We start from the raw sequence: 17,874 nt of genomic DNA, 5'->3' as shown, positions 1-17,874 counted from the left end.
CTCAAGATATAAAAGTAGATATTTTAATTAAAGAAATATAATTTGTGTCAGTACAAGTGTACAACAACAATAACCATATACCCATTGTAGTCCCACAAGTGGGTAATTACGTTAGTAATAATTAAATTTCATATAAGTATATTTTCAATATATGAAAGCAAAACTTTCATTCCACTCCTTTAATATTTTAATTTTCATTTTGATGAAATTATTTACTTCAAATCAAATGCGGAGCCAGAATTTGACATTTATAAGTTATGTATCCTAATTTTCTGAAGTTATTTAGTTCTAAATAAATAATCTATACATAGTTAATGAACTTTTAAGACAAATACATAATTTAACTTGTGCAGCGGATGGAGTTGCTCCTCCCTTAATTAGGGATTAGGGGTTCGAACATGGATATGGAAAAAATCTTTGGAGGGAGCGCTTCCCCTGAATGGGCGTGATACAGTGCGAATTATCTGGATTAATTGGGCTCAAATGCGGATATCGAGCACCAAATAGAAAATCAAAGAACATGAAAAATGAGGTAGGAGGTTCCATAGCTTTTGAAAAGTAGACCTTGAAAACAAAAAACAAAAAAAAATTGACTTAAATAAATAAGATTAGGACCTAAAAATAATTAATTAAAAAGTTTAAAAAAAATTAAAAATTCTTGTGAGAACTACAAAAGTCCCTAAGTTTGCCCTTATATATAGTAGTAATGTTGAATAGTAGCTTTTAGCTCAGTTAGCATGCATTACGATTAATCTATAGCGTACCTCCTATCTCTTACCGAAATATGCATATGAGTAAATATGTCCACTAATATTGTATTTTTATTAGTAGTAGTAGAATTCATTGATATTTTTTTTAGTTTTGTAAAAGTATTTCAATCCAAATATAATGTTTTCTAAAAACTAATTCAAGGAATCAACTTTATCAAACATTTCGGAAAAAAATAAAATGAAAACAAAATTCAATAGTCAGTTAAACTAGTCAGATGGGGGCGCTCCAGCAGGGACTGTGATAGGAAACAACAATACTCTGTATATATCCAAATCAAAATGCCACGAAGTCAAGCATATAACTGAAAATTAATTGAAAAAGAAAGAAAGTAATGTGTGTTGAAGCGTGAATAACAAAATCGAAATGCCACATCTGAAATACAAAGAAAAGGTGAAAGTGTGAAAACTGAAACAGAAGTTTGACTTTAATATCTCTGGCTACCTGAAAACGGTTATTGCGTTGGCCTTTCAGTTTTAGGGTTTAAAATCTTTCATTTAATCAGACGAACTTTGAAGCTTTGTAGTTTGCTCCATTGCTTAGTCATGGCTGATACCAAACGTTACCTTCCCAATCAACCTTTAGGTTTGCTTCCTCTCTTCTTTCCTTATTAATATGTTTTCCATTAATATGTGTATTTGATCAAGTTCAAGTGATTCATACTCTTCTTATTCATAAGTGCAAAATCTTGTTACTCAATTGGAGTACTTAATGTATTTCATCAACTTCAATTGCTTCTTCTCCAAGTTTTCTCTTCTTTTACTTACTTCCTCACCAATTCACTCTTTTCATTTTTTTTAAATGAAAAAAAAAAGGAGTAAATATACATATTTCTTTGTCACCAATACTTTCCTAATGCCAATGTACTTGATGTCTTGAATTACTGAGAGATTTATAAATATCTGCAGATATGAACTCGTGTGCACATGTTTCTTGAGTTCATAAAGTGATGAAGTGACATTTCTTTGTTATAATACAATACTACATTTGATACTTTGTATCATACAACACATTCTCTTTTTTAGTTACATAGTTTTATTATGTGTTTCTGGTAGATCTTGAACAGATACTGAAGGAAGCCCCGCACCGCTGGCTTCGCCCAGCTGAAATTTGTGAAATCTTGCGCAATCATCTAAAGCTCTACTTGAATAAGGAGTCCCCAGTCAAACCTCCAGGTTCATGATTATTTCCGTCCATCTATATTCTTTCATTAACATTTCCATGCAATAGATGTCGAGAAATTAATAGAAACAAATTGCAATCTATACTGAATGTAGTGGTTTAGGCATTGGAGGATGCTCACTAATGGATGGTAGATTTTCTTTTTTTTATTCAGTCAAACTAATATAGCTTTTGGGTTTCAGGCGGTTCAGTGTTTCTATATGATCGGAAAGTAGTACGATATTTCCGTAAAGATAGTCACAACTGGAGAAAGAAGAAGGATGGTAAAACTGTGAAAGAAGCTCATGAAAAGTTGAAGGTATGCTGTTCATTCTGTTGTCCTTAAGCTCACTTGGTCAATAGCACTGACCAATGTTATCAATGTTTAGCCTTGGTGTTTTCCCACTGTATCTTGTTCTTGTCATTACCAAAGATAACTTGTATCCCTGCTGGTGAGTTATCTATTGGGTACACTTGCACCTAATTAGTGAATTTGCTTATGTTTTTTTGATTGCTCTTTTCAGTCTGTAGTAAAAAGGAGTTACATAGCTTATGGTTTATCACCTGGCAAGAACTATTTGCCCAGTGAATTAGAATTTGTACTTTTTTCACTCTGAGAAGGTGATTTCCTATGATTCAGTTTATCACTGACATAAAGATTTCTGATATCTTTATTGCTTAACTGAAATGTTAGCTACTTGATCAAAATTAGTGTGGCTTGGTGACTTCATTCAGCTGAGAGCAATCTTTAGGAAATCCAGATATTCACTTGATTTATTTTTTTATTTTTTATTTTTTATATTTGTGGTGGGTGGGGGGAGGGGGGGAGTAATAGTTTATTGATATTGTGGGGAAAACCCCCTCCTTATTAAAAACAAATTGTGGGGAAAACCCCCATATACAAGGAATATACCAAAAAGTAGAGAACCTACACAAAATACAGTTCTCTACAAAAGACACCCACCCGCACATGTATACTAACCAGAACCTTGTGAGTGCACCAAAAGTTAATCAAAAGCAAGAGACATGCCTTATGCTGTGCAAAGTTGTGTTCCACCTCTGGTATACAAAATTTATCAAGTTGAATTTCAAAGGAAGTCAAGAACCATCCATGAGAGACCATGTTAAATGTTCGATCCAATTTGTGGTAATATTTCCATACCAAGGTTACCTTACGCTGGTTTTAGCTTAAATCAAGTGAAAAAGCACCATTTTCAGCTTGAATTGACTATTTTAATTGGATACAGATTTTTAGGCCTCTAACATATTTAGCGTTGCAAATCAACATAGCAAAGATTAGATATAGAGGATTTGTATAGTCAACTCAACCCATCTTGTTGGGATTAAGACATAGTTGATTATGTAATTGAAGTTCAAAATCCCTGCCACCAGATAAAGTTTCTATAAAGTAATGCGACCTTGGGCCTAACTCAACCTCAAAGCTAGCTCATCAGGGGAGGATTTCTCCAGACAATATAAGGAGTCCATAACCCATTCCGTCAATCAATGTGGGACTTAATACTCCCTGCATACCCAGTACTAGACAATTGGAGCATTGATAACATAACACGGGACTCAACATTGAGAAACATAACAAGCGGGATCGATAGGTCTAGCTCTAATACCATGTGCAGAAATGGACCTTGGGCCTAACTCAATCCCAAAAGCTAGCTCATGAAGGTAGGATTGCCTAAGACCACAAAAGGGGAGGGGGGGACCACAATCTGATTCTTCAATCAATGTGAGACTTAACAGTAAGCTTGAACAAAGAATACAAAAGCTTATTGTTTTTAGAAGAAACATGGATATTTATGCAAGCTTCTCTTCTAGTTACTGTAATTTCTGCTAAACAATAAGGCAACCTTTATGACCAATAGAAACATAGTAAGTTGTATGACTAAAATGAAGACTAGACGATCTAATTTTACAGTAAGTTTGAACAAAGAATACAAAAGCTTATTGTATTTAGGAAAAAACATGGATATTTATCCAAGCTGCTCTTCTGGTTACTTTAATGTCTGCTAAACAATAAGGCAATTAATATGACCAGTAGAAACTTAGTAAGTCGTATGCATTAAATGAAGACTAGACGATCAAATTTTCTGCAAATTCACTGAGCAATAACTTCTTTACATTTTGTATGTACTTTCGACTAGATCTTGACCAACCGATTGTGCATCTAGTAAATTTCTTTTCATTTAAATCATCAACTTTTTTTCTGATTGCAGGCAGGCAGCATTGATGTTCTTCACTGTTACTATGCCCATGGAGAAGACAACGAGAACTTTCAGAGGCGAAGTTATTGGATGCTTGAACAGTGAGTCTCTGTTTTATGATATCCTGTTAGCTTGTTCTGTGATGTTTCTTTGAGGTCGAAGACGTGTGGTAGGGGAAGATGGTTATTACAGAAATAGAGTATGTAGTTTGACGAATACCTATCAGTTTTGGTCAGTCTCACGTATAATTTGATTTTCCTGCATCTGTTTTGATGTTTATCAGTAATCTGAATATTCCTTACTGTTCATTTTATCGTCAAGCTTCAAAACTTCAATTAGATTTTGTGCTGTATATTAGAGCTAAAAGAATGAGAATGCGTAATTAGTAATTATGCCTTGGAAGTTTTGGCTGTAGCAAAGAGAGGTGTTCTGGAGGGACTTATCAAAATAAATAAATGAGCTCTAGGGAAATGCTCCATCATCAAGCTTTGTGGTAATATTGGCTTATTAGAAGGCTTGATTTTCCTCAGATAATTACGTCCTCCTTCCTTTGTGCGACTTAGTATATTCTCTAGTTCATTAAGTGCAAGGGCTTTCGACAACAATTCATGTGCTTCATAGATAAATACAATGAACATACTTTATGTTTGAAACCCTACAGTTTCTAGAGAAAAAAGATTGAAAGTGGAGATTTTAAAAAAAAATATTCTATGTTCTTAGTATTGTTTAGTCTTTTGTAGATTTTAACATAGCGATTGTTGATTTTCTTTTACAGACAGTTGGAGCACATCGTCCTTGTACATTACAGAGAAGTAAAAGAGGTATTTCCACATTGATTTAATCATATAGTCCTTTGTGTATGTTGTTCTGGGGATGGACTTCTGTTTGTTAATTCTCTGATTCTTCACTTAATATCTGTCTTCTGTTTTATGTAGTCCTGCATCATATATCTCTACATGGGTTGTGTTTTCTACTTTATAACTTGCAGATCTGGTGGCTTACATTCATTGTATTCTTTTTTTTTAGACCCTGATTTGCGAAGAAATTTCTAGGTTAGAGGAAAGTGGAATGTGAGATGAATGTCTTATAAAGTTATAACTACTAGGAATATGAGTAGTACCCCCTCCATTTCATATTATATGATGATGTTTGACTGCAATTGGAGTTTGAGATGTTAATTGACATGTCTATGATGTTAGTGGTGGTGGAAGAAAGTATTGAAGTGTGGTTAAGAAGTTAGTTTGATAGAGAAAACATCACATCAAAGTTTAAAATTTGAATATATATATTAAATTTTAGTTCTTGGAAGTTGTGATAATTATAGAGTAATGTTATTAGGGGAATAATGTCATAACATTTTGAAACGTCCCTAAATAGAAAAAAGTGTCATTTAAATCGAAACAAAATTAGTATGGGCTTTTGGACTAGCTATTTTGGGCTAGATTTTGCATATAAGTAAAAGGCCACCGGCCACCAAAATTTTATTTTTAAAAAAAGTAGTATGATCAAGAAAGGAGGATTTCATTATCAGTTAAAGTGTGTGTACCCGATTTACTGGTATTCGTGTGTATAGTTAGTAGTCAGTCAATCTTAAAAACATTGTAATGTTCTATTGAAGATTGGGAGAAGTTGTCAATAACAGGAAACATATTAGACCGATTTTGCTATACAACAGTCTTTTTTCGTCCGGCTCATATGTTGGGAAAAGATCCTTTTGTTTGCATATTAATTAGGGTAATTGTGCTTAGTTAATCCAATAATTACCAGAATATTTTATCCACTTAGTTGTTCTAGGCTAATATCTGTCGTTACTCCTGGAAACACAATGGTATATCAGAAAGTTGTTGCATAGAGTATAGCTTCTTCTTTATGTTTGAAGTAATCTTGGAAATATTATTTAGAAAATCAATTCACCAGTTCCTTTTTTCTGTGGATGAGGACAGGCAGTTTATCAAGTGGCATGTAGCAAGCTGGCTTATTATGAGATGACTTATGAATCTTAGTCTCTATCTTGGTAGGTTAACATATATTAATGATATGTGGCATGCAGGGTTACAAAGTAGGTGCCTCCCGTCTGCAACCAGTACATCCAGGGCCACTGCTTGAAAATCCTCAAAGTAAGTCCACGCCGTGCTTTGAGTCTGGCCTAATAGTTCAGAAATCTCATACATCAAGTCCAAGCTCAGTTGACTGGAAACAACAGGCACTCTTTTCTGAACTTCACAGTGGTGATTCCAAAGGTAGTTTTCTCTTTGATGCTTCCCTTAAATCATAATACTTGGATAAGGAAGCTTGTACAGTAGTATAGCACTTCATAAGTTGTTCTTATATAATACAAACTAAAGACCGTGTTTTGTCTTGTCAGGACTTGTGGAGTTCTCGAGGGACAGCTTTCAGCTCAATCCACAAGTTAGCTCATTCATGTCTACTGACTTTCATAGCTCAGAGAGAAATTTAAATGTTACGCTAGAGCAAAAGTTCTACTCGGGACACCTTAATGTGGCTGATTTGCTGTCCAATAAACTCACTTATGCAAGATTAGATGTTGGTAAAGCCGTTAAAGATGTGGCAAACAGCAGAAACAGATTGGCTATTACTTCCGGGGAAGCATTTGAGGTACTATATTTTGTGCTATAGATGTATTATGTAGTCATTGGTGCCCGTCTTTTTTGTTTTACTTTCAAGAGAAGTTGCGTGAACTCTTCACTCTTGATGCCGCACCCGTGTCAGATTCTCCAAAAATGCACTACTTTTGGAGAATCTGACACACACCCATTGACATTTTTGAAGAGTCCGAGCAATGTAGCTTTCAAGGAGAGGAGCAGGGCAATATTGAAGGCATTAAAGACAATTGAGATATTGGAAATTGGTAACTTCTTGGAACATATCTTCAATGCGATTGTGCTTAGTCGCTGCTAAGCTTTTGTTCTCTGTATACAAGGTAGTAGAGAAATTCTCAGTATTTTGTTACTGGTTTCATCTGTAGGACTAACATGCTCCAAACACATTTTCAGTATTTTATTATTTGCCATAGGCTGGTGTTGATTTGGTATTAATGATTAAGATTGAGATGTTGATTTGATATTGATGATTAAGATTGATAGCTTAATTTTAGGAATATATTGTATTGATGTAAATGATTAGGAATTGATTGTGTAATATTGTCTTTCCTTATTTAGTCTTAGAACTCATGTATAAGTACCCATTGTTATGGATTGTATATTCATTCAAAAATACAAGAAGTCCTTTCTTCTTGCTAAAAATCTTCATGGTATCAAAGCCATTGCTGCCTTTTTGAGGTGAGTTTTCTCCCTCGCAGCACTAGGGTTCCGTGTTTTATCTAAGAGGTCGAGTTTTTCTCTCTCTTTGTGGCTGTCCGCACAAAAACTCCTCCAGTTCAGTTCGTTTCTGGATTATTTTTCTCTGTTGGGGTTGCTGGAACATTCTGAGCCTATCCCTATCAGTTTTTTTTTTCGATCACCGGAATTAGGATTCCGGCGTGGCAGCCAACTTTCCGGCGATTTTTTTTCTGGATTTTTTTTTTTTCAGTTCTCGGGTCGTAGGCCTATTCTAACCCTTCCCATCCAGATAATATGGGTGACACTACTTCTGGAGAGACTTTGTCTCAAGATGAAATTCAACATCTTCGCTGTCTTCTGAACAAACTTGACTCTTCTAGTGTTGCTAGCCCCAATTATGTGCAGTCAGGTATTGCTTTTAATGCTCAGCTTAATTGTTGGATTATTGATTCTGGTGCGAATAGACACATGACAGGCTCTTCTAAAGGCCTTCAAAATTACTCTCCTAGTCCCAAAAGGGATTATGTTAGAATAGCCAATGGTTCCCTAGCCCCTGTCTCTGGAACAGGTTCAATGTTTTGTACTCCTGATATTACCTTATCATCCATTCTTCATGTGCCTGATTTTCCTATTAACCTATTATCTGTTAGCGCTATCACCAAAGAACTAAACTGTGGTGTCAGATTCTTTCCTGATTATTGTGTTTTTGAAGACCTTCATACAGGGAAAAAGATTGGCAGTGGTAGATTGCATGATGGCTTATATTTGATCGATGGAACTCGAGACTCTGGTCAGGCCTTTTTTGTAGGAAATAAGGATGTCAACCGAGAAATAATACAGTGGCATAGACGGTTGGGACACCCATCTTTTTTTGCTTTAAAAAAGTTATACCCTGGTTTATTTTCTAGAACTGAGTTTGAATCTTTGTCTTGTGATGCATGTGAATATGCCAAGCACACTAAAAACTCTTATCCTCTGAGTGACAATAAAAGCACAATTCCCTTTTCGACTATTCATTCTGATGTCTGGGGTCCTCCTCAAACACTTTCTTTATCTGGTAGTCGATGGTTTGTTACTTTTATCGATTGTTGCACTAGAATGACATGGGTATATCTGTTAAAAGCCAAAAGTGAAGTTTTCTCCTGTTTTAAGTCATTTCATAAGATGATTTGTACTCAGTTTGAGGCTAAGATAAAGATATTTCGAACTGACAATGGCACAGAATACATGGATAAAACTTTTGGAGCTTACTTGGAGTCTTTTGGGATAATCCATCAAACTAGTTGTCCTTATACTAGTGCACAAAATGGGGTTGCTGAAAGAAAAAATAGGCATTTGTTAGAAGTAGCAAGATCCCTTTTGTTTACCATGAATCTGCCAAAGCCTTACTGAGGGGATGCCATTCTAGTAGCTGCCTACCTCATCAATAGAATGCCACTTAAAACTCTTAATTTCCGGAGTCCTTTAGAAGCTTTAAAGGGTAAAAATGACTATACTGTTCCTCCAAAGATATTTGGGTGTGTTTGCTTTGTTCACGCTAGGAACTCTGGGAAACTTGAACCTAAAGCTCTTAAATGTGTCTTTATTGGGTATTCTCCAACACAGAAAGGGTACAAATGTTATCACCCTCCTTCTAGGAGATTCTTTGTCAGTATGGATGTTACCTTTCGAGAATCTGAGCCCTATTTCAGTATTACACCATCACCTCTTGAGGGGGAGAATTATAAGGAAGAAGAGATGGTTTTTCCTAGTTCTATTGTTGAAACTACTGCCATAAGAGAAAGTGAAATTAGAGAAAGAATTCAGGGGGAGACTGTTGGGCGTTTGGATAGGCCTGATTTGATAACTTACTCAAGGAGAAATAGAGCAGAAGAAGTCATCATGCAACCTGCCGAAGCCGAACCTTCTTCTTCTGGTGAGTTATCTATACTTCCTAATGAGTTAGATTTGCCTATTGCTCACAGGAAAGGAGTCAGATCTTGCACTAAACACCCTTTATCCAACTTCGTTTCCTATAATTCTTTATCTCCCTCCTATAGAGCCTTTGCCTTGTCTATTTCTTCTGTGTCTATTCCCCAGAATTGGAGGGAAGCTTTTGCAGATTCTAAGTGGAAGCAAGCTATGATGGAAGAAATGAAGGCTTTATCAAAGAATGAGACTTGGGAAGTTGTCGCATCACCACCAGACAAGAAGTTGGTTGGTTGCAAATGGGTCTTCACTGTAAAACATAAAGCTGATGGTTCCATTGAAAGGTTCAAAGCAAGATTGGTGGCTAAAGGATTCACTCAGACTTTTGGAGTGGATCATCAAGAGACATTTGCTCCTGTTGCAAAAATGAATACTATTAGAATTCTTCTATCTTGTGCAGCTAATCTTGACTGGGACTTGCAACAGTTTGATGTGAAGAATGCATTTCTTCATGGAGACTTAGAAGAAGAGGTGTACATGGAGATTCCTCCTGGTTTTGGTACTGAACAAAGTCAAGGAAAGATATGCAGACTGAAGAAAGCCTTGTACGGATTGAAGCAATCTCCTAGAGCTTGGTTTGACAGATTCTATAAAGCAATGATCTCCTTTGGTTACCAACAAAGCAATGCGGATCACACCCTCTTTATACGACATTTAAAGGGTAAACTCACTCTTCTCATAGTTTATGTTGATGACATAGTAATGACAGGAGATGACAAAGAGGAGATGACCCGATTGAAGAAGTTGTTGGCACAGGAATTTGAGATCAAGGATCTAGGAAAATTGCAGTACTTCTTGGGAATTGAAGTTGCTAGATCAAAAAGAGGAATCTTTATTTCTCAAAGAAATTATATTCTGGATCTCTTGAAAGAAACAGGTATGACAGGTTGCAAACCAGCAGAATCACCCATTGAAAGCAATCACAAACTACAAAGCGGAGTTGGAAAGTCAGTTGATAAAGAGAGATATCAGAGGCTGGTTGGAAGACTCATTTATCTCTCTCACACTAGACCAGACATAGCCTATTCAGTCAGCCTAGTGAGTCAGTTTATGCATGATTCTCGAGATCCTCATATGCAAGCTGTCTTTCACATTTTGCGGTATCTGAAGTCTGCTCCAGGAAAAGGTCTACTTTACTCCAGACATGGTCACCTCCAAATAGAAGCCTTTACCGATGCAGATTGGGCTGGATCTTTAGATGACAGAAGGTCTACATCCGGTTACTGTACACTCGTAGGAGGAAACTTGGTCACTTGGAGAAGCAAGAAGCAAAGTGTAGTTGCTAGATCAAGTGCGGAGGCAGAATATAGAGCTATGGCCCAGGGTGTTTGCGAACTTTTGTGGTTACAAAAGTTACTAGAAGAATTGAGATTGTCTGAAAAAAGGAAACTTTCCTTGTATTGTGACAACAAGGCTGCAATCAGTATAGCTCGAAATCCAGTCCAGCATGACCGAACAAAGCACGTTGAAATTGATCGACACTTCATCAAAGAAAAAGTCACGGGTGGTGTCTTGAGTTTATTCCACGTGTCATCAGAAAAACAACTAGCTGATGTGTTTACTAAAGGCCTCAACAAACGGACTTTTCATACACTGATTTGCAAGTTGGGCATGTGCGACATCTTTGCACCAACTTGAGGGGGAGTGTTGATTTGGTATTAATGATTAAGATTGAGATGTTGATTTGATATTGATGATTAAGATTGATAGCTTAATTTTAGGAATATATTGTATTGATGTAAATGATTAGGAATTGATTGTGTAATATTGTCTTTCCTTATTTAGTCTTAGAACTCATGTATAAGTACCCATTCTTATGGATTGTATATTCATTCAGAAATACAAGAAGTCCTTTCTTCTTGCTAAAAATCTTCAGCTGGTTCTGAACTTCTGATAGCATACCAAATTAAGGTACAAGATTTTTATAAAGTAGATATATACAGAAGTATTTAACATAATGATTGGCATATCTTGATTTAGAGCCCATTTGGATTAGCTGAATAAAAGTAGCTTTTAAAAGCATTTTCTAAGTACTGGAGCTGAATTTAAAAATAAGTAGTTGTGTGTTTAGCTAAAAGTGCCGAAACTGAAAATAAGCAGTTGATGTTTGTGGTGAACAGTGCTGATAAGCACTTCTTTCAATAAAATGATAGAAATGACCTTGAAGCTGTTAACGCTAAATTGAGCTAATTTTTAAAATTTTAAATTGATTTCAGTACAATTAATTTATGTTTCAATTTATTAAACTGAGCAATTGAAATATTACTTGGCAATTGGGAAACTTTTCAGATAAGATTATTACTTGGCAACTGAAAATTAAAGGTTTTCCCAAATTCAGAATGAATTGGAAATAACAGGAGATAAAAAATCAAGAACTAGTCATGTCTTCTTCGTCTCTGACAAAATTAGAGACTCGTGCTTCTCTGAGATTGCAAAGGACAGTGCTTTGACTTCGTTCATGTTCCTGAAATGGTAGCTATATACATACAAGGAGACATCTCTGGAGAAAATGTTCAGATAGCAGGCAACACACATACTGGTTAAGCTCAACGATGCTTTGCAAATCTAGCAAACATGGCGGAAGGAAAGCAGTAATCTTGTAGGAGCTATAAAAAAAGTTAGTAGGGATAACATTGTAATTTACTTGGCCAAATGCCCAAACCCCAACTGTTTTTAAGCAAATAGTTGGAGTAGACCAACTTATAGCTTTTGGCTTGTTTTGGGTCATTTCAGCTTAAAAGTATTTGGCTTAAAAGCACTTCTTTATCTATCTAAACACAAAAATAAGCTAAAAAGTGTTGATAAGTTGGTTTGACCAGCTTTTAAGCCAATCCAAACACCCTCTTAGAATTATTTTTCAGACATAATGATGCATTGCAATGCAATACAGTTCTTCCTTTAGCGTATGTGATGCAAATTTTCACTTTCAAACGCAAACTCACTTTCAGATGTGGCTCGAAATTTCGCTTGCTCCCTTTCTACCTTCTTTCTTGGTTTTCTAAAAATAAATGCTATTAACCTATTACGGGCCACATTAACACTGTCGTATCTTCTATCTTTTGCCCATAGGCTTGAACTGGGGGATTCTAAAATAGTGGCATGCTTTTGGTTTTTAGAATATTGATATTGCTATGTACACTCTACCCTCCCCAGACCCCACTTTGTGGGATTTCACTGGGTAGGTTGTTGTTGTTGATATGCCATGTAGTTATTATAAGCATGCCATTTAACGGTACTGCCATTTCTGTTTATTGTAGGAGAATATCCATGTAGCTCCATCTCAGATTCAGAACATTTCCAGCTCTCAGACTGTTGTGACTTCTGATGCTACAGTTCAAACTAGTTCCTTGGAAGGTGGACTCGACAGTGATGAAGCTGGAAGACTAAATAAACTTGATAGCTTTGGAAGATGGATGGATAGAGAGATCAGTGGAGACGGCGACGAGTCCCTGATGGCCTCTGATTCTGGCAACTACTGGAATACCCTTGATACTGATAATGAGGATAAAGAAGTTTCGAGTTTATCACGTCACATGCAGTTGGACACTGATTATTTAGGCCCTTCTCCATCCCAAGCGCAGCTGTTCAGTATCTCTGATTTTGCTCCAGATTGGGTCTACTCAGGAGTGGAAACAAAGGTAAACTTATCTGATCTCATAGAATGGTCCATTTTCCTACTCTTATCTTTGAAATCACATGAAAAGATATTGTATTAGTTAGAAATGTTAAAATTCAGATATACGACTATATTTCTCTTCAGGTTTTGATCATAGGTACCTTTCCTGGCCACGGGAAGCATCCGACCTGTCAGAAATGGAGCTGTATGTTTGATGAAGTTGAGGTCTCTGCAGAAGCTCTGACTCACAGTATCCTTCGATGTCAAGTTCCTTCTCATGCTCCTGGACGTGTTCCTTTTTATGTAACCTGCAGCAATAGGTTAGCATGCAGTGAGGTGCGGGAGTTTGAATATCGCGAAAGACCATCAGAACTAGCTCTTGCCCTTAGACCAAGTGATGAAGTGCGTCTGCAAGTGAGACTAGCTAAATTGCTATATTCAGGCTTAAATTTGAAATTCTTGGATTGCTCTAGGAGAGAGTGTGAAAAATGTATATTGAAGACTCTGCTATGTTCTTTGAAATGCAACACTGGCAATGCTTCTGAAAGATTAGAGGACTTACTTGCCATTATTGAAGGCAATCATATCAACTTTAGAGATATGTTGATTCAGAATTTCATGAAGGATAAATTTTATGAATGGCTAGTCTTTAGAGCACATGAAGAAGATAAAGGTCCAAATATTTTGGATGATGAAGGACAAGGGGTTATTCATCTAGTGGCTGCCCTTGGTTATGAATGGGGTTTGGTTCCGTTAATTGCTGCTGGTATTAGTCCTAATTTCAGGGATGCACGTGGTAGGACAGCTCTTCACTGGGCCGCACAATATGGAAGGTGAGTGCCCCTATCAAAATTTGGTGTCTGGACGAATTTTTTCTCAAGATAGGAACCTTTTAGTGTTTATTAGCTCACTTCTTCTAAGTTACTTCTTTCTCCATTGTCACCTAGCGAGGCTATGTTAAATAGCAGCTCTGTAAGGCAGGTCCAAACCAACCAGCTCCCTCCTGTCAGGGGAAAGAACACCACTCTTCCGTGAAAGGATAATTTGTTGTTTAGAGACATGTCACTGTTTTATGTTTCCCGTGCAGCATAGATAATTGAATATGCATGGATTTATCCAAATAATAATAATAATAATAATGATAATGATAATCATAATCATAATGATAATCATAATCATAATCATAATGATAATCATAATGATGATGATGATGATGATACAGACTACAAGTTCTCTTTTCTTTCTGTAGTATTCTCTGCCATTTGATCATGCATTTGCCGTTGAAATTCACCTTGTGTAAGAGTGAATTTCGTCTGAGCAAATCCCAAGAATTCTGCCACAGAGGCTTCATGAGCGAGCTATGTGCTGCATATCCTGATAATTACTTGAGCAGTTGAATTATTGATAATAGAAAAGAAAAATCATCTTAACTTGCTAAGTCTTACAGAAAATCGATATACATTTCTCAGTCATTCGTCTTAACTGTTTACTTGTATTAATGATCTACTTTAGGGAGGATATGGTGATTGCACTTGTAAAGCTTGGTGTAGCTGCTGGTGCCGTTGAAGATCCAACAGCTGCATCCCCTGGCGGGCAAACAGCTGCTGATTTGGCTTCTAGTGGAGGTCACAAAGGGATTGCTGGATACTTGACAGAATCAGATATTACTGTTCATCTTCAGTCATTGCCTATGAATAATAATGCTCTAGACGATATTGGTGCTGGGCTTGAAGCTGAAAAGGCTTTTGAATCTGCAGCCCAAGAGGTTGTTCCTTTGAATGGAACGATAGATGATGAAATTTCCTTGAAAGTATCTCTTGCTTCTTTGAGGAAATCAGCTCATGCTGCAGCATTGATTCAAGCTACTTTTAGAGCTCGTTCATTCCGTCAGAGACAGCTTACAGAGAGTAGAATTGATGTTTCTGAAGCTTCACTTGACCTTGTTGCTCTGGGCTCCCTGAGCAAGGTCCAAAAGGTGAATCACTTTGAGGACTATTTACACTCAGCTGCCATTAAAATCCAGCAGAAATATCGTGGCTGGAAAGGGAGGAGAGAATTTTTGAAGATACGTAACCGGATTGTGAAAATCCAGGTAAACTGACATGTTTGTTTTTTCTTCTTCCTTTTTTACGTGTTTGCTAATAAGTGTGACTTTTGTTAAAGTTTTTGTCTTAGCTAAACTGGTCTTTGGGTATATTTCCATTGCGAATGTCCCATTTTTAACACTTTCGAGCTTTCAGATAGCCTTTTTTGTTATTTCGAGTCGACCAATTATAAAACATTATTTACAATTGGGTACTAAGCCTGTCAACTTCACCATTCTGCTTTTTAGTGCTGTATAGAGACTAGCTTTTCACTTGAGAAGTAGAAGAGTACACTGTCCGTAAGTGTTGTTCTTACTAAAGACTGCACAAGAAGGTTAAGAAATTATATAATACATAATGCAAGTTGTTTTTTCTCCCCGTATTGGTCCAATAATTTGGCTTTTGCTTAAACTGACACTGCGGGAATTGTAACATTGTCTGTCCCTAGATGCTTTAAACAAGTGTGTAGATGATGGTTAGATTGTCACTGACATCACATCAGTTTCGAACCCTGTTAATCATATCACTTCAGCCCTCTTAATTAACTGGCCCTTATGTGCTGGAAAGTTTCCACAATCTTGTGATGGACTTTGTAAATCGTTGATGGATAAATTGAAATATTCTTTTATCTTTCACTCTGAAGTTAGTTTAGATCCCAGACCCCACATTGTGGGATTCCACTGGGTATGTTGTTGTTGTTGTGGTTGTCTGAAGTTAGTTTAGATAATCTTTACATCTTCAGTGATGTATTTGGTGAGGTAATTGACTTTTATTTCAGTAACTTCAATTGAACTTCGCAAACATGTATGCTGAATCGTTAATAATCCCCGACCTTCAGAGTGCAGTCAAAAAGATTTTACATCATGTTATGATTTCAGGCTCATATACGTGGACATCAAGTTCGTAAGCAATATAAAAAGTTCGTTTGGTCGGTCAGTATACTTGAAAAGGTCATTCTGCGTTGGAGGAGGAAAAAACCAGGATTACGAGGATTTCGGCCAGAAAAAACTAGTCAGGAAGGAACACTTGAGTTTGAGAAGAACGACGAGTATGAATATCTAAGTATTGGTCGAAAACAGAAGTTTGCTGGAGTTGAGAAGGCTTTGGCAAGAGTTCAGTCCATGGTACGTCATCCAGAGGCAAGAGACCAGTATATGAGGCTGGTTGCAAAGTTTGAAAGTTCTAAGGTGAGTCTAATCTTCAGGTAGGACAATTTAGAATCTAACTTTACACAAGCCATCTCTTGTAATAATGCAAGGAACTGGGATGTTGCAATCTCTTTGTTTCAGTAAAAAATTTCATATTCAAGCCAGCAATAATTGTTGCTATGATCCACTGCTTAATAGATACTCTGTAGTATCAGCTACATTGAATTATTTTAGCTTAAACAAGCTACATACGGCTGACAAGTAACGGATGGTCTTATATGATTTTTAAAATAAAGAACCATATAAATACGCATTATACTATTTTTAATACAAGAGCCATATACATATACGCATTATTATACCTGTGTTGATTTTATTGTCTTTTCTATAATGCATGATATGGTAGATCTCTTGCACGTAAACCCAGTTCCTACAAGGAGCCTACACCTCTCCAGTCTGCTTGTAGATCTAGTGGTGAAAACCAAGAATCACTGGGTTTCTTGCAGTAGATAAACTTAAAGCTAATGTTCTTGTAGATCACTTATGATTGGATCCTGTCCATAACGTGTGCTTATCACCTTAATGCTGCTGTCTGCTACGAACGCCAGCAACCAAGCAACTAACAGACTTTTGTTTGTTTCTGCAGTTGGATGATGGAGGGAGCAGTAGGTCATCACCAGTTTAGCTTTTCAAGACACGAGCAAAGGCACTCGTCAATTGTTTGTAGAAATACCCCTTTAATCACACCAAAATGTACTGCTTAGAGTTGATCCTAGTCTAACATGTATGAAATTTAGTCAACTGGGAAGAGAAAGGAGGAGGATGTACGTCGCGTTTTCTGTTGTTTCAGTCATACCCAGTTCCCACTAGGTTAGAATGGTCAAAATGTACAGCATTTTAATAGAGAATGTATAGCTACGGAACTTGTTGGACACGTTTCGGCTGAACCCTTACTAATAGATGCCATCTACTGACCAAAACTGGGAGCATATAAATAAGAAGTATCATGTTAACAGTGTCAATATATTCTTGCATCAAATGTAAATACTCCTGCAATGTAATATCTTATAGAAGGTGGTTGAAATATGATTGTTCGATGTAGTAGTCTGATCGGTATAGCAAACGGCTGCTTGCCTTATTCTTACTATACCATTTGAAAGCAAAATGTGGTCTGTGTTCCTACTCTGGGGGTGAGGGAAAGCCATGTGGAACGTATTGGAATAACTCTGCAGGCTGCAGTATTACTTCACCTCCAAGAAAGGGCTTTTGACATGATTGAAGTATTGAAATAATTCTGCTGGTGGAAAACTACCTCAACCACCCGGGGGGGGGGGGGGGGGGGGGGGGGTTATGTAATCACTTTTTATATCATTAGTTATGACTTTTGTTTATTTTTTATTAGCTAGGAAATATGTTAGATCAATTTTAGTGTTCCAAGGACTAGATCAGATATTTTTCTTCCACCCAATCGATAAGCATAAAGAAATAAAGGAAACAATGAAGTAACAAAATTTTCGTTGAAATTTCATGGGTTGTCCAGCTTGCACCCTGCTATTTAATATATTCAGTTTTTTCAAAATATTTAACTTGTAGCCAATGTCGGCAAACTTCACA

General features: G+C 36.7%; 1 protein-coding gene across 3 annotated transcripts; it reads left to right on the top strand.

Moving 5' to 3' along the window:
* The first annotated feature begins 1,045 nt into the window (after nt 1-1,045).
* On the top strand, nt 1,046-17,282 carry LOC132626611 (calmodulin-binding transcription activator 2-like). Of its 3 annotated transcripts, XM_060341530.1 has the most exons (12): nt 1,046-1,353; nt 1,824-1,943; nt 2,133-2,248; nt 4,158-4,246; nt 4,921-4,966; nt 6,196-6,385; nt 6,511-6,761; nt 12,670-13,050; nt 13,173-13,861; nt 14,541-15,120; nt 15,991-16,299; nt 16,907-17,282. In XM_060341530.1, the coding sequence occupies exons 1-12, from the start codon at nt 1,314-1,316 to the stop codon at nt 16,943-16,945; spliced, it is 2,850 nt and encodes a 949-aa protein (XP_060197513.1). In that variant the 5' UTR covers nt 1,046-1,313; the 3' UTR covers nt 16,946-17,282. The 3 variants fall into 3 exon arrangements, with proteins under 3 accessions (XP_060197513.1, XP_060197515.1, XP_060197516.1); XM_060341532.1 differs by lacking the exon at nt 1,824-1,943; XM_060341533.1 differs by lacking the exons at nt 1,046-1,353; nt 1,824-1,943; nt 2,133-2,248 and adding an exon at nt 3,720-3,858.
* Nucleotides 17,283-17,874: the final 592 nt, after the last annotated feature.

Source organism: Lycium barbarum, chromosome 2 (assembly GCF_019175385.1).
Source record: "Lycium barbarum isolate Lr01 chromosome 2, ASM1917538v2, whole genome shotgun sequence".
Taxonomy (NCBI): domain Eukaryota; kingdom Viridiplantae; phylum Streptophyta; class Magnoliopsida; order Solanales; family Solanaceae; genus Lycium; species Lycium barbarum.
Note: the sequence above shows the minus strand (reverse complement) of the source record. Positions and strands in the feature narration are given on the sequence as shown.